This window comes from Aquarana catesbeiana, linkage group LG01 (genome assembly GCF_042186555.1).
Source record: "Aquarana catesbeiana isolate 2022-GZ linkage group LG01, ASM4218655v1, whole genome shotgun sequence".
NCBI lineage: Eukaryota > Metazoa > Chordata > Amphibia > Anura > Ranidae > Aquarana > Aquarana catesbeiana.
Window position 1 is genome coordinate 458,727,843 of NC_133324.1, and position 20,685 is coordinate 458,748,527.

At 43.6% G+C, this 20,685-nt stretch overlaps 1 protein-coding gene across 1 annotated transcript in view; it reads left to right on the forward strand.

Annotated features, from left to right (window-relative positions):
* Positions 1 to 327: 327 nt before the first annotated feature.
* Positions 328 to 20,685, forward strand: part of LOC141101808 (thioredoxin-like) — a 35,258-nt gene continuing 14,900 nt past the window's right edge. Inside the window, exons 1-2 of the mRNA XM_073591165.1 lie at positions 328 to 483; positions 15,000 to 15,104. Of these exons, the coding sequence (XP_073447266.1) occupies positions 460 to 483; positions 15,000 to 15,104 (129 nt within the window). The 5' untranslated portion in view covers positions 328 to 459. The remainder of the gene's footprint in view (positions 484 to 14,999; positions 15,105 to 20,685) is intronic.

The window sequence follows — 20,685 nt, forward strand, 5'->3', positions numbered from 1 at the left end:
ATGGAGTGTGGCATATTCAGGCGCCATTCTGGGAACATCAGGCTGTGTACACAATACCGGGAACCAGTAACTTGCACTGTATGATAATACCGACGTAGGCGCTGTGATGTGAGGCCACGCCCTTCTACACAGACCGTTATCCGCATTATTCTGGCAGCCGTCAACACGCCGCACCTTATAGAATAGGATTTCCTGTAAACCACCCACCCGAGAAGAGGCATAGCTCCGCCCCACGTCCCCGTCCTGTTCTCTGCAACGCCACGCCCCTTTTTTCTGCATCCCTGGCACGTCCTGCTCATGGTCAGCGGCCCATTCAGCTCCCACCACGCCCTTTTCTCATCTGTTCCATTCTCAGCCACGCCCCTCCCCGCGTACCCGCCCACTCTCGCTACATAGTGTCGCCGAGGCTGCTTGCTGCCACTTCTTGCTCCTCACAGTCTGCTCCCGGTAACCGGCACTATGGTCCGACATATCGAGTCTCTGGTAAGAAAAGGGAGGCGCCTTCAATGACTGTTATCTGGGAGGCATAGAGGAGATAATACTGGGGGGGTGGGGTGGTCCTCCTATTCTCTGTACCCCGTATGTGAGAGAGAGTCTCTTTCCATGGCCTTGTGTGTGTCACGTGACGTGTCTTTGCACTTTGTTGTGCTGGGTGTTGTGTTTGATACAGATGAATGTACTTGTAGCTGAGTGTGTATTACTTCTCTCCTGGGTGACACATTGTAATACATGTGTGCTACAAAGAGGCTTCTAGTGGTTAGCAGTTCATTTATCATGTGAGTGGTGGGAACCTATAGGAAGAACACATGGATTGTTGTCTATAGTTAGAAATGCAGTGATGTATCAAACCTGGAGCAGCTCTAGGAACCAATCGGCTTCTAGCTTCAGCTTGTTCAGTTTATCTTTGAAAATGAAAGCTAGAAGCTGATTGGTTGTTATGCACAACTGCTCCAGTATTAGTAAATCCCCCTCAATGTATAAAGTAGAAGTGTCCAGTGGTGTGTATGTATGTGTGTGTGTAAATAAATACGTTTGTATGTATGTATATAATAATATTATTATACACGATTTATATAGTGCCAACAGTTTACACAGCGCTTTACAATGTAGAGGGGGGACAGCGCGATTACAGTACAGTTCAATACAGGAGGACCTTGCTGGAAGAGCTTACATTCTAAAAGGGAGGGGGTGATGGTACAAAAGGGAATAGATGCGGGGAATGATTTGATGGGGTTGTTAGGTGGGTGTGGGATAGGATTCCCTGAATAAGTGAGTTTTCAGGGATTTATTATATTATAATAAAAAAAAATATATAATTATTTTTTTCAGGGATATATATATATATATATATATATATATATATATATATATATTTATTTTTACACACACACACACCAATCTCTTGCCCCTTTTTCTATTCTTCTTCAGAATCCTCAGAGGCGCCTCCATTCCCCTAAGGACATTTGTTTATTCCAAGATGGGCGCCTGTGTTGCAAAGTGCTCCATGACTTTGCATCTCTCAACGTCCATGGATCACGTTAAGTGCTTTCTTAACCGCTTCCCTCCTGGCAGCATCTTGTTATGTCACTGCTGAGCAGATCAGGTCACGGAAGAGTAATAAGATGCAGGGAATATCACTAAAAGTGAACCTGCTGTATAGGGAATTGCTAGTTGCTTGGCTGTAAGGCCAGCTATTTTTTTCATGTATTACAGGTACTTATATAGCACCATCAATTTACGCAGTCCTTTACATATCTATTATGCATTCACACCAGGCCCTGCCCTCAAGAAGCTTAGTCTGAGGTCCCTAGCTCACATTCATACATACGCGGGCCAATTTAGATGGGAGCCAATTCACCTACCAGCATGTCTTTGAAGTGTGGGAGGAAACTGGAGTCCCCGGAGGAAACAGACTCAGGCACAGGGAGAACATGTAAACTCCAGGCAGGTAGTGTCATGGTTGGGATTTAAACCCACAGCTGTACACTGCTTCCTGCTGTATTTCCCAGAATCCAGCAGGAAGCAGTGTAAAACCGTGGGTTCGAATCCCAACCATGGCACTAGCTGCCCGGAGTTTGCATGTTCTTCCTGTGCCTACATGGGTTTCCTCCAGGGACTCTGGTTTCCTCCCACACTTCAAAGACATGCTGGTAGGTGAATTGGCTCCTGTCTAAATTGGCCCATGTATTTGTATGGCCCCACAGACATGGCTTAGTTCAGAAATAGTCAGTTGTTCAAGTGATTTCTGGCGAAGGAGCCTGTAAGAAAATAATTAGCCAAACAGTGGCTGAGGCCAATCTGATTCAGGTATTTCAACAGCCAGTGCTGGTTGTCAGATTACAGAAGCCTGGCAGGGAGGATTCAGTTGTCTTGGCTTTTAGGCTGGGTTCACATATATGTGAATTATATGTGGATTTCCCCGCATCCATTCACATGACAGGCGAGTGTGCCCAGCTCTTAATGTAGCCGGTTCACACAGGTCCAGGGCAGCCGCGGTCCAGACTGTAGAAGGGTCCTGTGCGTCTTTGGGTCTGGTTCAGGTGCAAATTCAGGCAAAAATTCAGACCTGAATCGCACCTGAACCAGTAAACAGACATGCCCCAGACACGAACCCGCGGCCGCACATATGTGAACCCGGCCTTACTGTGGATGGAGGAATCTGTTAGATTTCTTTAGTCCAGGCAACAAGAAGGAAATCTATACATGTATGACCAGCTTTACGCTGACCTCCTGGTTTCCGTACTTTGAATTCATGATTTGGAACATTAATGTAGATAAGGAGTTAGTGCTTACCACCTTCTGAAAAGTGATATGCAGTGGATCACTTTTCAGAGGACAATATAGCAGGAGGCAATCATGCCAGCTCCTGAACATCTTTATTTTTTTTTTCCCAATCCCAAGGGGGCTCATATAGTAAAAATTTGTACCATATTCTAAGCGTTTGGCTCGCGTTCGCTCACATTGAACTCAGTGGGCGAATTTGACAGGCAATGTTGCATTTGTACAGCCCTGTCAGGTTGTAATGTTAGTATTTGGGTGGGCAGCCATAAGTCTGTAAAACTGCGGCTCAGCTGCCTGTTTTTATTGCCCCTCACAGCCACTAGGGTGACCACATTTCTAAACTGCCATTCAGAGACACGCCCCCCCCCCCCCCCCCCCCCCCCCCAAAAAAAAGATGATTTTTGACATTTTTTTTGCTGATTTTTGGGGCAGGGGCGTATGAAAAAAGATCGTGGTGAACAGTGGACATGTCTTAAATTGCGCTAAATATTGGCTTAAAGGGGGTGTAGCGAACAGAGGGTGTAGCCACATTGTGTTAACCATGGAAGGGGCCTAAATTTAAAACCCACCCTACCTTACAACAATCCTTTCTATCCACTGCACCCTTCCACTGACAGTTTAAAGTAGCCCATCCTACCTATAGCAACCCACACTATCAACACCACACCAAAGTGGCCCATTCTATCTCAACACTCCAAATCAGTCCATCATATCTAAGGCACCCCAAAGTGGACCACCCTAACCACAGCACCCCAAAGAATTCCACACCAGCGGGATGCACAGGGGAGACAGTGGGGTGGAGGGGGGGCGCAGAGTAGTCAGAAGAACAGTGGGATTCACAGGAGAACAATGGGACGGACAGGGGGACTGTGGGACGGACTGTGGGACGGGCTGTGGGGACAGTGGGACGGACAGGGGGGGACGGTGGGGTGGAGGGGGGACGCAGAGTAGTCAGAAGGACAGTGGGATTCACGGGAGAACAATGGGACGGACTGTGGGACGGACTGTGGGACGGACTGTGGGACGGACTGTGGGACGGACTGGTGGGACGGACTGTGGGGCTGGTAGATCGGTGGATTTCACTCACCACTCCAGGTCTCCATGAAGATCATCCATAGATGTATATCCCCTAGTCGCTCCTCAGACCTCAGTATCCCCCGCAGGCCAGGAACTCCGCCAGCAGCCGCCATACGCTCGTCTGCATCGAGCACCGCCCCTCCCCCTCACACACACGGGCTGCCTGTGGGCAGCACGCACCTGAGGAATCATGGGGGACAGGGCAGGCTGGACCACTGGATTCCCTGGGCAGGGGGAGACCTGGGTGCTGAGATTCAGAAGTGTCTGCCTCGTTGGAGGTGTATGCTGGAGCCTGGAAGAAGTCACTTGGGCTGCCCACCCCCACGCTACACCACTGGGCTGGCCCGGCCGGATGACATCATTGACATTCGGCAGTCAATGGAAAACACGAACGGCTGCATCATATTCATTCCGGAACACTGTATTGTCTGGCAGGTAACCAGGTATTTGTAGTGAATGTAGTGCTTGATAAAGAGATAAAGAAATAGATTACTGTTAAGCCTCATACACACAATAGGACTTTGTACAAACTTTCCCGTGGATTTTTGTACAAAGGGCGTTGGCCATAAGTTTGTATTGCATACACACGGCAGAACTTTTTTAGCCAACTTTCACCAAATCACGTGGTTTTTCAGCCCTTTACCATCACCCTTTGGTCAACTTCTGTATTGTCTGATATTGTGTCAATCTCACCGCTTTTATTGGCTTTTATAGACGTTATAACTTTTGTGCAAACCAATCAATATACGCTTATTTTTTTTTTTTTTTTTTTTGTAGAAGAATACATATCGGCCTAAACTGATGAAGACATTTCATTTTTTTTATATATATTTTTGGGGGGATTTTTATTTTGGCAAAAGGTAAAAAATTTTTTTTTTTTTTTCAAAATAGTCTGTCGTTTTTTTGTTTATAACGCAAAAAATAAAAACCTGCAGAGGTGATCATATACCACCAAAAGAAAGCTCTATTTGTGGGGGAAAAAAAGGATGTCATTGTTGGGGTACAACGTCGCATGACCGCGCAATTGCCAGTTAAAGCAACGCAGTGCTTTAAAAAATGGCCCGGTCGGGAAAGAGTTAAATTCTTCTGGATAAAATATACATTAATAAAGTGTACCTAGTTCTAAAAACAAGCTGTTGGAGGGATTTACTTAAAGCGGAGCTCCACCCAAAAGGGGAAGCTCCGCTTATCAGACTCCTCCCCCCTTCAGTGCCACATTTGGCACCTTTCAGCAGAGTGGGGAATGGGTACTTGGTTTTGACAGGTACCTGCCCCCACTTCCGAGTGAACTCTCTGCTGCCCCCCTCTGGGCCATTTATGCCACAGTTGGCACCTTTTGGGGCGGGGGCGGGTACCTGTTTTTGACAGGTACCTGTTCCTGCTTCCGAAGTTCGCACTGTGGCGCGATCACTCAGAATCATTCAGGAAGCGCAGCACGCTTCGCGCATGCGCAGTAGGGTTTACAGGCAATGGCGGCAGCAGCACCTGAGAGATAATGGAAACACTGGCTGGGGTGCCGACACCGCTGGATTCAAGGACAGGTAATGGTCCTAATATTAAAAGTCAGCAGCTACAGTATTTGTGGCTGCTGACTTGTATTTTTTTCGTGGGGTGGGCTGGACCTTCTCTTTAAGCAAAGAAAAAAAAACAGGTCTTTTACTCTACCAGACAGGGTTTTGCTATGTGGCAGGGCTGTATAAATGTCAGGACTGGATGGACAAAAATATACATCCTCAGGTAGGCAAAACAGCATCTGTGTATTTAACTGTGTGCTGGAGGTCTGCTTTTTTTAAGAGCTTCTACATATTATACACTCACTCCCCCCTCCCATTTCAATCCACCTCTTTGAGAAAACCCTTGTATTTTTGGGTATAGGTAACATGTGACCCTCCCTCCACTTTTCTACAGTTTAGCACTTAATTGTCATATGGCGTGGGAGGTGTGTGCTCAGTTAATTTTTAAGTTGCTTAGCAGGTAAAGTCAACCATGCATATGTGAGCAAAGTACAAGTTCTCTTTAAGTGCGCTGTTGGTAGGACTTTGTAGTTTTATCTATAGGTGGAGTGGTGGAGTATGTACATTTTAAAATGGTTTAGAAGGTCCCTTTAATCTGACAGTTGTACATGAGTATGAGTCATCTTCTTTCCCCTTTGGAGCATGAGTCATCTTTCCTCTTTGTTCACATGACTAAAAGAATTCTGTAAGAAAGTGACTAACTCATTACTCTAGAACTGATGGTTTGCTAATCTTGGGCTCAGAAAGATGCAGTATCTCACAAAAGTGAGTACACCCCACCCGTTTTTGTAAATATTTTATTATATCTTTTCATGTGACAACACTGAAGAAATGACACTTTGCTACAATGTAAAGTAGTGAGTGTACAGATTGTATAACAGTGTAAATTTGCTGTCCCCTCAAAATAACTCAACACACAGCCATTAATGTCTAAACCACTGGCAACAAAAGTGAGTACACCCCTAAGTGAAAATGTCCAAATGTGGCCACAATTAATTTCCAGCACTGCCTTAACCCTCTTGGGCATGGAGTTCACCAGAGCTTCACAGGTCGCCATTGGAGTCCTCTTCCACTCCTCCATGACGACATCACGGAGCTAGTAGATGTTAGAGACCTTGCGCTCCACCACCTTCCGTTTGAGGATGCCTCACAGATGCTCAATAGAGTTTAGGTCTGGAGACATGCTTGGCCAGTCCATCACCTTTACCCTCAGTTTCGTTAGCAAGGCATTGGCCACCTTGAAGGTGTGTTTGGGGTCGTTATCATATTGGAATACTGCCCTGCGGCCCAGTCTCCGAAGTGAGGGGATCATTCTCTGCTTCAGTATGTCACAGTACATGTTGGCATTCGTGGTTCCCTCAATGAACTGTAGCTCCCCAGTGTCGGCAGCACTTATGCAGCCCCAGACCATGACACTCCCACCACCATGCTTGACTGTAGGCAAGACACACTTGTCTTTGTACTCCTCATCTGGTTGCCGCCACACACGCTTGACACCATCTGAACCAAATAATTTTATCTTGGTCTTATCAGATCACAGGACATGGTTCCAGTAATCCATGTCCTTAGTCTGCTTGTCTTCAGCAAACTTTGCGGGCTTTCTTGAGCATTATCTTTAGAAGAGGCTTCCTTCTGGGATGACAGCCATGCAGACCAATTTGATGCAGTGTGCAGCGTATGGTCTGAGCACTGACAGGCTGACCCCCCACCCCTTCAACCTCTACAGCAATGCTGGTAGCACTCATACGTCTATTTCCCAAAGACAACCTCTGGATATGACGCTGAGCATGTGCACACAACTTCTTTGGTTGACCATGGTGAGGCCTGTTCTGAGTGGAACCTGTCCTGTTAAACCGCTGTATGGTCTTGGCCACCGTGCTGCAGCTCAGTTTCAGGGTCTTGCCAATCTTCTTCTAGCCTAGGCCATCTTTATGTAGAGCAACAATTCTTTTTTTCAGATCCTCAGAGAGTTCTTTGTCATGAGGTGCCATGTTGAACTTCCAGTGACCAATATGAGAGAGTGAGAGCGATAACACCAAATTTAACACACCTGCTCCCCATTCACACCTGAGACCTTGTAACACTAATGAGTCGCATGACACCAGGGAGGGAAAATGGCTAATTGGGCCCAATTTGGACATTTTCACTTAGGGGTATACTCACTTTTGTTGCCAGCGGTTTAGACATTAATGGCTGTGTGTTGAGTTATTTTGAGGGGACAGCAAATTTACACTGTTATACAAGCTGTACACTCACTACTTTACATTGTAGCAACGTGTCATTTCTTCAGTGTTGTCACATGAAAAGATATAATAAAATATTTACAAAAATGTGAGGGGTGTACTCACTTTTGTGAGAATACTGTATATATACAGCCCATATATGGAAAATGAGGGCTGGTGAGGGTGGGCTGCTTCGGATCGGGGCGGGGGGGGGGGGGGCTTAGCACCGCCGGCAGGTGTGGTTGAATGGGAGCCGTTCTCCCAGTGATTGCGAAGGGGAAGAGAGCTGGCCGGATCATAAGAGCGCTGAGGAACATTGTTGTAACTGCATTGATGGGCACAGGTGAGGCTGCATTCATGAGCACAGGTGAGGCTGCACTGATAAAGTTGTTGTTAATATTTATTTTTGTAACTTAAAGTGGATGTAAACCCAATGTCATCCTTTCTAAACTACTGCCATAGGGGTTATCTATAAGGATATACAAGCCTCCTGCATGTATCTTTACCTGTCAAATGTCTCCCCTCTGTATGTTATTAGACCCGAAAAACTGCAGATTCTGTGGGTGGGTCTGTTGTCTGGAGCTCGGTGGGTGGAGTCGTGATGTCAGACTCCCCGCCCACCTCTACACTCCCCTTGTCAACATGCATTTTCTCCTGTGTATTTCTTACACTGAACTTCTGCTATGATCTCTAACATCCAGTGAAAAGACAGGAAAGTAATCACATGACTTCAGCATGCCAACTCATGGTGAGGTGTGGAACAGCCAATCCTTGCAGAGCTGCTGAAGAAAGGAGTGGGGGGAGGGAATTAAAAAATAATGCCTGTGTCTTAGGCTGTCACTCACAGCAAGGGGGAGGATTTGACAAAGTTTTTCTCAGTTTGTCAAGAATTGTCTCACTGAACAATAAAAGAGGATTTCTTAGAGATGGATTAACTCTTTGTGGCAAGACTGGGCTCAAATGATAGGAAATCTTATACTCTACAGTATGATAACAAAAAAAATTTCGGGTTTACATCCACTTTAATTCTGCATAAAACATTTAGGTGTCATTTCATGAGATGATTTATGAGGGCGTGTTTAAAGGTGGAATTGGGGCCGGGGCAGGGTAGGGGTTGGGCAACTGGTGGTGAGTAAACCTTAAGGCCTGGCTAGTAGCTCAGGACATGAAATTTTGAGGTGTGTGTGTATGTGTGTATGTGTGTATGTGTGTATGTGTGTGTATGTGTGTATATATATATATATATATATATATATATATATATATATATATATATATATATATATATAATATTACATACACACATATTATATTCAGCCACGTAAAACAGTAAGTGCACCCCATGGAATCTGTTCAATTTGAACAAGCAAACAGGTGTTAAAGTAGTTGTAAAGGTACAAGATTTTTATTCTCTGAATTAAAGTAAAAAAGTTGCTCCCCTCCCCAACCCCCCTTACTTACCAAAAGTCCGATCTCGATTCAGCGCTGTGCCTGTCTGCAGCATCTCTTCTCTGCTCCCTCTTTTTTCACAGGAGGCTTGTCAGCCTCAGAAGCTATTGGGTCCTGCTGCTGTCAGTCTAGGCTTGTGAGGAGGAATCGCGGTGGAGGGGTGCTGTGTGAGTCTGTAGATGCGCACAGCCTGGCTCAGGATCGAACCTGCATGTGGTTTACCAAGGGGGCACTTGGAGAAGAGAAGGTGCAGAGAATGGCAGTGGGGGACCTCAGACGAAGAGATTCAGGGCTGCTCTGTGTAGGTAAGTATAACATGTTTGTTATTTAAAAAAAAATCACTTTAATTCAAAAGTGCATACAGATAAAGCTGATATACTTTAACTACTTGATGTCCCGTCACACTACATTTACTGCGGTGGGGCTGTACAGGCAGGCTCAGTCATGTATGTGCTTGAGCCCCTTTTTGGTTAGGAGCGAGCAGCATGCTCCTCCTGTGAATGCTGTGTCCATAAGACACAGCGGATTACTGTTACCGATATCTGGTAACTGGGTATCATGTGATCGCCAGAAGTGATCATAGCGATCGCATGATAATGTAAACTGCCTGTCATGAATGGCTTTATATTCATGAAGAGCTTGCTTACTGTTGTGATCTGTGATTGGCCCAAAGCAATCACATGGTACCTGGCCACTTGTACCATGTGATTAGCATAGCCAATCACAGATCACCACCGTAAGCAAACTGTTCATGAATGGTTAACCCATTCATGACAGCTAAAACTATTGCTTATACAGTGATCATCACCATATAAGCAATAACAGTGTAACAAAAAAAAAATCCCTGATTCTCAAAAAAAAAAAAAAATCCCTGATTCTCCCAATCCCCCCCCCAGTAGTGTAGCAGTATAAAAACTTGTTTAGTCACACGACAATTGGCAACTTACAAGACGATATAGTGATATCAGCCTTTTAGAGCCTTATAACATATGGCTCTTCCTCTTCAAGTGGATCCGATTGTCTGTTAACCCAGAGCCTGGTGGGGAGCATGAGGATGGGAGCCCTGGAGAGCACTGAGGGAAGATTGGGAAAGAGGCAGCCCCACCTTAAAAAAACACATAACCACGCCCATGCATGTGATATTGCTTTTCATTCACCTATTGCTAAACTTAGTCTGCTGCTCCCAGTGGTGTCTCCTTTGCATTACAGCTACAGGTGCTGCAATCCCTCTCAAGGAAGCTCATCCTGTTCTGCAAAGGGCCATCCCCGGAACCTGACCCTGAATTACGTTTTCTACATGTATATGCCAGATATCACTACAGTAAATTATCTTGTAAGTTGCTAACTGTAGTATGAATAAGTTAGTTTTTATACTGCTTCACGCAGATGAGCTCTGTCACGGTCAGAGGGTAAGAGCACCTGGAACAGTAACTTAAGATCTCGCGACCAATGCAGCAACTAAACAGGTGCACTCGGGTACGGGTCCTCACAGGGTGCCGGAGTAGTGTGATCGCATGCAAACAAAGGTGTGCCAAAGTTGCAGGGTCTAAGGAGCCATCCGGTCTTCACTGGAGGTGTGGATGTTGCACTGCGTGGCAGCTCCCAGGTTGTAGCTCTCTAGCACACCCATGCAGACACAGTGCAGCGAAATGGCATGCTGGAAGGACACGGGGTACACACAGAGACTATACTGAGGGAGACACACACAGTAACAGGAAATGAAGGGATCCATGCACAGAAACCAAAGGGAATATAACTGCAGATCCAGAGGGAAACCACTGAGAACAGAAGACAGGATCAAACACAGAGAATTCTCGGCAATAGCAAACTCCAGAGGAACTGGCGGGTTTGGCTACAGCGTGGAGACACATTACTCAAACACCAAAACACGTGTGCACAGGCTTAATGATATCTAGGTTCAGGGCGGATTGGCAGGAACCTGGAGCTGGATAAACCAGAACCGCGACAAGCCCTCTGCTGTCCTTATGTACTTGTGTAAGTATGCCTATGCTGTGTGCGCAAAATAACTTAAGATGACGAAAAAAAACTCACCGTGCCTCTTAATACATACCTTGGGCTGCCTACTTTCCAAAAAGAGATTATTTGGGAGATATTTTTACTGACCTGGCATTTTAGGGCCTCAAGAAATTATAGGCCATCGTTACATCAGGATTGATCTATTTTCAAATACATATACACCATAGTTTGTAGACTATAACTTTTACAGACTAAATAATAAACACTGATTTGGGTAATTTTTACCAAAGAAATGTAGCAGAATAGATTTTGCCCTAAATGTATGAAGAAAGATTATTTATTTGCAAAAGTTTATAATGGAAACAAAGAAAAAAACGTGTTTTTTTTTTTTTTTTCTTTTATATTGCAAAAAACCAAAAACAGTGGTGTTTAAATACCACCAAAATAACGCTCTGTTTAGAAAAAAAAAAAAAAAAACAATAAAAATAAAATTTGGGTTCAGTAGTGCAGGACCGAGTAATTGTCATTCAAAGTGTGACAGCGCTGAAAAATGTCCTGGGTAGGAAGGGGTAAAATTGTCTGATATTGAAGTGGTTAAAGCGGTGTTCCAAAAAATGTTTTTTCTAAAAGTCAGCAAACACTGTAGCTGCTGACTTTTAATAAGAACACTTACCTGTCCAGGGAGCCCGCAATGTCTGGCCCCCCAAGGCTGATCCATCCATCAGATCGGGTGCAGGCACCGCCATTCCAACTAAGGGAAACCGGCAGTGGAGCCTTGTGGTTTCACTGGCAGTTTGCGACTGCGCATGTCCTGCAGCGCTTTGTGAGTGGCCAGCTTTTGTCCTCTGGGACACACACAGGTCCCAGAAGACAACGGGGATGCTCGCCGAAGAAGAGGACATGACGTCCTGGGCCGCGGCCCTGCTGAATCTGAAGTGCACTTGTACTTCTAAAAAAAGGTACTAAAGGACTAAAAAATTTTCAATATCCAAGAACGAGGGATGGTATATAGTGATAAGTGGTGTATAGTCACTATCACTGACCACCTCTCAAAGTGGGTGGAACTCCGCTTTAAATACAGGTTTCTCCTGCATACTCCGTAATAAGGTTCTAATTATTGGCACCTAACCTTGAACACCTGATTCTGATTTAATTGATGTAAAATGATTGTGAATATAGGGAGTGCATTTCATTTTTCCAAATAAGAAATTTATACTTTTGTTCATTTAGACTGAAAATGTCAACTCTGTCATTTGTTCAAGTATAAGCACTGTTTGAATGAAGATTGAATGTTTACCTGTTCAGTTATATTAAAGGCAACGGTGGCAAGCTTTCTGCCCATATATACTGGCTCTCCTTGCCTCCCTGGGCATTACTGGCAATCTGGGGATAGATGGCTGTAGACGGGAGGCAGTTAAGATTATCTGAAACTTATCTGCTGACGTGTGTGTGTGTGTGTGGTGGTTTTTTTTTTTTTTTTTTTGTGGGGGGGGGGGGGGGGGGGGATGGGTTTTGGTCTTTGCCCTTAACAGAGCACTACAACTGTGAAAAAAGGAAGACACATATAAAAGAGACAAGAAAGGCTGCACACCCCGGAATTGGATTAAAGAAAAATTATTTTCCCCATGGGGCTTTAAAACAGCAATGCACATAATGAAAGGAATGAATGCTACTGCTGCCAGGTTCTTTCTACACTAGAGCCCCTATTTTTGCATGATCGCCACCAAGCTTATCACATTGAACCTATCAACAAGTCCAACATTACCTCCAGCCTACACGATTTATACAACTGATAAGGTAAACTTCTTGTTATTTCACCTTTATTCCACACAGCACTTTACACCACCCTACATACACATTTTCACATTTTGATTGGCTTTTCACCTAATTTTAGACTTTTTTTACTTTTTAGTTTACTTTTCATTTTTGTTTTCGCACAGTAGGCACCAAGCAAGCACCATGTCATGTTACCACATCATGCACCACCTCATTCACACTATCCTCCACCACATAATGCACTCCTCTCCATTTAGGCCATCGTTGTTGTTTTTTTTTTTTTTTTTTTTTTACACACACACCTTTCCCCCTCTTTTTCACCCATTATATCCTTCTTATTTACCTATCCACTATAATAGACCTACCATACCACTGCATTGTTGGATCACACGATCATTAAATTTTGTCGATTACATTTATGGGATGGAATTAACATCTCAATATATTTACATAGTAAAAATCCTATCCAACGCCAGTCTCCACATAGACAAATTGGAAACACTCAGTACATTATCAAGTTAATTATTAAACTTCCTCTAACTAATACATGGCTATCCTTGGGTTTCTGTTGCAGGTGTGGGCTCCTCCCCCTCATCTCCCCCCCCCCCCTCCCCGGGGGGCGCGCTAAGTGTGGCTCCTTGTAAGCCCCTTGAGGCTGGCTCTCCTGGGAGAGTGAGGGTGGCCCCCCGAGCCCTCCGGTGTTTCCATTGGCCCTCAGCACATATCCTGGTCTAGAGAACACCCATTCCACCACTTAGCGGTAAAGACTCATTATCTTGGTTTAATCCAAGTGATGCACAATAATATATATATTTATCTATTTGAATTTGATTTATGTAATTCTTTTTTAGATCCAACTGTCCCCCTGAAGAGACCATATACAGGTCGAAACGCGTCAGGCTTGCTATTTATGTAACATTATGTAACCTAACTATGTGTATTAATATGTGTTTGTTACTGCACTGGGGAATAAGATGTGTGTTACTGTACCAGATGATTCTCTATACTGTACTTCAAACCATGATATTGGATAAAACTTTTTATACATCCATTAAGAACTTCCTTTCATTATGTGCATTGCTGTTTTAAAGCCCCATGGGGAAAATAATTTTTCTTTAGAGCACTACAACTGCCTGACTTTGGGAAAAGAACAGATTCTTTAAAATATTAAAGTGGTTGTAAAGACTGAAGGTTTTTAACCTTCATGCGTTTTATGCATGACGGTAAAAAAACCTTCAGTGTGAAGATCCCACCCGCCCCCAATACTTGCCTAAGCCCGATCTCGATCCAGCGATGTGCACGAGACCTGAGGCTCTATTGGGTCTCACCCTCCTGATTGGCTGAGATGCAGCAGCAGTAGCCATTGGCTCCCACTTCTGTCAATCACAGCCAGGGGGCAGGGCCCTCTGTGTCTTATGGACGCAGGGACCCGGCTCGGAACCAAGCAAGCACAGGTGCCCCCACAGCAAGCGGCTTGCTATGGGGGCACTCGGCAAGGAGGACCCAGAGCGCCGGCATTGGAGTCGAGAAGAGGCAGATCGGGACTGCTCTGTGCAAAACTATTGCACGGAGCAGGTGAGTATGACATGTATGTGTTTGTTTTTTTGTTTTTTGTTTTTTTTAAATAATTTTATTAACAGTTCTTTCTGTCAATTTTGCGATCTTTCTGTAAACTTTTTTTTTTTTATTGGAAAAAAATGTACTCTTCAGGATTGGGCAGGAGTCCGTGATAGTGACTATACACCACTTACTGATGCTACTGTGCTTATACACTTACAAAAAGATAATGGTCTGTTGTGAATGTGCCCTTAGCAAGACAGCTTATCTAGTGATGTTAGGCTTAAAGAAGGACTCCAGGGAAAAAGTTTTTAAAATCTGCTGGCTTTTTTTCCCAAGTAATTTTCTAGCAAAAAATGTTGTGAAAATATAAAAAGTTGCCTTGGAGGCGAAGTGGTAATATCAATAGACCTGCCTTCATATTACATTGTTACTGGTAAAATTATATAATATTTGGATTTTTCACATAAAGTTATAAGCGTAGCACAGAATGTTTCCTTCATTAGTGAGTACTCGGCAAATATTTCTAACGCTTTCTAAATAGCTAGATAGTGATCGGTAAATGTACCATATGTACATGAAGATAATCCAAAAAAACAGACAACCTGTTGATATTCTCAAATGTATTTATTTTTGTTCTCTCTAGGATGAGTTTAAACAAGTCTTGGCTGGTGCTGGAACCAAACTTGTTGTCGTAGATTTTACTGCTACATGGTGCGGACCATGCAAAATGATTGCACCTTTCTTTGAGGTAAGTTGCTCCGTGTAGGTTTTTTATTTCATATCTTTCCACTTAAACGTGAACCTGCTATTCATTTTAACCTGAAGCCAGCACATGCCTGCTGTTACAGCTGCTAGAATGCTTTTTTGTTTCTGTCTGATAAGTTCCACCTCCTTGCTGGTGGCTAACTTGTCCTGACCTTAAGGCTGGGTTCACACCATCTCCCCATCCAATTCGCAATAGCAGGAGATTTTGACCGGCTCTCTATGAAGCCGGTTCACATATCTTCGCAGCAGGAGCAGGTCCGGTGTTTTTTTGAAGAAAAACGCTGTGCCTTTTTTCGTCCGAATTCATCCCAAAATTTAGGCTGAAATCGGACCTGAAACAGTGAACCAGCAGGCACTGGACCCCTGCTGTGAGCCGCATGTGGCTCATATGTGAACTGAGCCTTAGGCTAAACATTACCAAATGCCATCTTCCTAAGTGTTATTAAACCCACAACAGTAAAATCAGTCTGTATATGCAGTAAAGCATGCTTGTTATGCTCACTGTGGAACCTAAGGGGTTACTCCTCTGCATTGTGTAAAAGGTTGTTTGATCCTGTATGCACAGATCCTCCCCTTCTTGTATTGCGAGTTAGTGGAGTCACTCTGCACATGCTCAGTTTAATGTGTATTGCTAGAGTTTTTTCCTTTTTTATTCTTGGGAGGGTGCAGGTGATCAGCACAGGGCCAATCAGCACTGTCCAGACAGAGGGTCAGGGGTTCTGCATCCTGATAGGAGAGCCAGTGTAGTATGAAAACTCCTCCTACAAGCTTTAACCAGGCACTGATAGAAGTCACAAGACTGCTATATCCTGCTGATGAGAAAAGGTATTTAGCAGTTTATATTTACTAAAATTATTGCATTTCCATGTTCTTTGTACTGTGGGAGACTAGATATATAGTAAAAGCAGGCTCCTGGGTTTAATAACAATGTAACTTTATTTTGAAATGCATTAACCAGGAAGATTTCCCCTGCAGTTTGGTGACTGTCCTATTCACTGCTTTATATATGCTCCTTAATCTCTCAGCTGAAGACAAGCAAATCCTGGAATACAATTCAAGTAACACTGTACAGTACTTCTCAATGCAGTTCTCAAACAAGAGAAATATGCATTTCTGCCACTGGGGGACACTGCAGGGCAAAGGCTCCAGTTTAGTTTTCCTACAGTTGGGCAAACCGTACCTTCTACAGTTTGGGTGATTGTTGGAGTACAGTAGATCAGTGGTTCTCAACCTCAGTCGTCAAGTACCCCCAACAGGCCATGTTTGCAGGTTTTCCTTTATCTTGCACAGGTGCTTTAAATCAGAGTCAATGGCTTGGTATTTCGGACAGCTATTTTATCTAAGAGAAATTCCCAAAACATGGTCTGTTGGGGGTACTTGAGGACTGAGGTTGGGAACCACTGCCGTAGATGGTTTCTGTCCTCTTAGGCCTTGATAGGTAAGAGGGTAAATTTGTCTGACAATTTTTGACATTTTTTTTATTTGAAGATGTGTCACAGGTACAATGAAAAGACAACTTCTCAGCAAAGTCAAGCAATGTCAGGTTTATAAGGTACAACCAAAACTGCGTATTGTATTGCGAAAGAAGCAATTAAATGCGATAAGAAATACAAAACATTTGTACCTACATGTATAGAAACCTTAAAGCAGGTTGTGCTGAAGGCAAGCTTGTTTGAGGTGGGACAACCCCAGATTACCAGGAAGATCTATCGCTTCGTAGAGGGAAGTCTAAACTGGGGTAGATGACACACCATGTTTTTTATTTATTTGAAAATAAATAGAAAGGGAGCAGATGAAGAAAGAGGGAGAAAGAAAGTTAAAAAAAAAAAAAAAGAGGGGGGGGGGGGGAGAGGGAGGGGGGAACTCCTAGAGGAAAGGTAGGGAGAATGGTAGGGGGATGGAGGGGTCACCTCCAAGGAGCAGGGATCAACAGCAGTCAAGCAGTGGGGATCACTGACAATGAATCTTAATTAGGTATATTGGAGGAATTCGTCAGAGAAGCAGAAGAGGTCCCAATAAAACCATCTGAACTTATGTTCCTCCGACTTATCACGTAAAGCGGAGGTCAGCTCTTTCCTTTGCGCTGTCTAGTTTTCTCTTTATAACCTTTAAAACCTTTAAATGATTCCTATTAATGTTTCCCTATCGTCTGGTCAGTGAATTGTTTTTTCTTTTCCTCCTTTCACTAAAATGAGTTGTTTGCCCCGTACATCGTACATTCAGGCAGTTTCACACTGACAGAAAGGCTCAACAGCACCGTGGTAGTTCATAGCAAGTTACGAGCCGACAGCCGCAAAGGGTGTCTGGGCTTGTAGTTCATTCTTACACAGAGCTTTGTGAATGACTGACTGACGCAGTGTTTTAAAAATGTGACAGCTAGTACAGGAAACTCTCCCGCACTGCTGTCACAGGGATAGAGAGCTGCAGGCATCATCCTGGTACAACCACTTAAAGTCAAGTGATGTATCGATATAAACCTGCAAGACAAAGGCATAATGAACTAGTATGCATCGCATACTATCTCATTATGAAATGCTTACCTTTAGAATGATGCCCTCCAGTGCTGCCCGCACTCCGCTCACATGGCCGACATCTTTCCGGAGTTACTTCTGGGTTTGCTGGCGCCGTGATTGGCCGGAGTCGCAATGAAGTCACTCCTGCGCTCGTGTGCGGGTGCCGCCAGTCACAGCACGGGTCCTGAAGAAACGGCACTCCCTGTGGAAATGTTTCCAAACTCTAGATGTTGGTCTCACCATTTTACTGAAAGGAGGAAAAGAAAAAACAATTCACTGACCAAACGATAGGGAAACATGAATAGGACTTTTTTAAAGGTTATAAAGATAAAACTAGACAGAGCAAAGGGAAGAGCTGACCTCCGCTTTACGTGATAAGTCGGAGGAACATAAGTCCAGATGGTTTTATTGGGACCTCTTCTGCTTCTCTGACGAATTCCTCCAATATACTTAATTAAGATTCATTGTCGGGTCGGTGATTCCCACTACTTGACTGATGCTGTTGATCCCTGCTCCTTGCAGGTGACCCCTCCATCCCCCTACCATTCTCCCTAGCTTTCATCTAGCAGTCCCTCCCCTCCCTCTTCCCTGGTTCTACCCCGGTTCCTGGTAATTTGGGGTAATACCACCTCAAACAAGCTTGCCTGCAAGCACAACCTGCTTGAAGGGTTCTATACATGTAGGTACAAATGTTTTGTATTTCTTATCGCATTTAATTGCCTCTATTGATCTTTCGCAATACAATACGCAGTTTTGGTTGTACCTTTATAAGTTTGACACTGCTTGACTTTACTGAGAAGCTGTCTTTTCATTGTATCTGTGACACATCTTCAAATAAAAAAAATGTCAAAAATTGTCAGACAAATTTTACCCTCTTACCGATCAAGGCCTAAGAGGACAGAAACCATCTACATGATGTTCCTGATGACGTCGGAGGCAGCGTATATAGTAAACATCTAAACAGTGCAAGTTTAGGAGATATTTACAGTACCCACGGGTAAGCCTTACTATAGGCACAATTAAAGAGGAAGACTTTACTTCCTCTTTGTAAATAGTTTATGGAATGAAATGATGAGGACCAGAATGAAAGTGCAAATAGATTTTCCCTCCAGATTTCTTATATCAGAAACATACTTTCTGCTGCTTTTGGATCATCACAAAGTGTTTCTTTACCAGCAGCATCGAGTATGGAAGTGTTACAAACCACGGCCTGCCAAAAATACACAATCCCTTAATTTATAGAGAAAATGACATGTTAAAATCAGGAGAACATTGATCAAGCTCTTGCAAGAGCAATATGTGCTTCTGAATCTGCATTGTCAAGCTTTGAAATTGAGGGGGGTTACTGGTTCTCATGTATAGTTGAAGTGTTCTTAAAGGGGAACTTTACCCATAACAACTTGATAAAAATGATGTTCTTAAGCAAAAAACATACATTTCACATTAATAATTATACTACCAAAACTAGTGTGTGCTGTAAATTGCTTCCAGCATTGTTACCAGAGCCCCTGAGCAACACATAAATCTTTAGGCTGTCACTAGATTGGCCTCTACATATTTGGCAGTGTCTAAAAAATGGCAGCTGAGCATGTGCAGAGCAGGGTCAGACAGTGTATTACTGGATTTTAAACAATATAGGCACTTATGTTTAGTGTTACATACCTATACCTGCAAAAGGGGCCAGCCAGAAGTGATCTAGCAGGACTTCATTTCCTGACCATAGTTCCACTTTAACATGTACAGTCCTCATTATTCCATTTGTAATTAAAAAAATGAAATTCTAAAAAGCAAGTTTAATTTATTACTGAATAAGTTGTACTTTTATTTCAAGCATAACACTTTTATATACACTGCATTTCATGTTCCCAGTGTAACAAATTAATTTCAATTTGTAAAACTACTTCATGCTGAATTTTTTATTTTTTTTTTTTTTTCCCAAAAATTTCAAATTTTTATTTATTTTCATGGCTTCAAAATTTCTGGAATTTTTACATCCCTACCCTAGAAACATTGTCAGTACAGGGAACTTGGATGCCAGAGGAATTCCCATCTCCCAATTAACATTGGCTCCAAGTGATTTGATTGGCCCTACAATGCCCACAATGACTGGTGGGTCATCTGATCAGGATCCAGTCAGACAACAGCAGTGGTGTACATCAACCATCAGGGAGGAACCAGAAGTCTTGTCGCAGCAAGAGTTAGAAAGAATTCTGTCCTGGGCAGGACCGTGGTAGGCAGACTTCTTCAGCTGTCAGTGCCTGAATCCGGGGGATTGGAGGCCCTCGGACTAGAGGTGTTCCAGGACCTATGTCACAGGTGGATGGTGCCGGATGTGAACCTTCGGGGCTCCAGGTTCCAACAACAAACTGAACAGGTTTGTCTTCAGATGAAGAGATCCTTTTGGCAGAAGTAGTGAATGCTCTGGCAGCTCATGGGATCACTTTAGACTGATCTATGCTTTTTCTCCCCTGAAACAACTCCTGTCTGCTCCACCTGATTGAGATGGAAGGCATTCCATTCCGGTGATCCTTACAGCTCTAGACTAGGCACCAGGCGCTGTGGTACTTCTGGCAGATGCCCCGTGGGCCCTTCAAGATCTTCTGTCCCATAAACCAGTCTACCATCCTGTTGTATGGTAGCTGGTCTTAACAGCATGGCTATTTAAAGTGACTGTAAAGGTCGATTTGTATTTTTTTAAAGGGTAACTCCACTTTCGTGGGGAAGAAAATAAAATAATATAGCATATACAATTGCGACACAAGTCATATTGTAATTGAATGTTATTAAAAATTACCTTTCCTTTTCAAACTGCAGTGCTGTAATTTTCTGTAATATGCAGTGTAATATGGCTACCTGCAGGTGTTCTTTATACAGAATGTGTACAGAACGCCCCCCAGATATATAATTTCCTGCTTGTGAGATTGGCTTACTGCCTTTCCCAGAAGTCTGCACTAAGATACAAGTCAGATAATTTAGGCATCTTCCAAAAAAAAAAAAAAAAACTCAACACACACACCCTTAGGAGTGACCTCTCCAATAGTTTAATAGTAT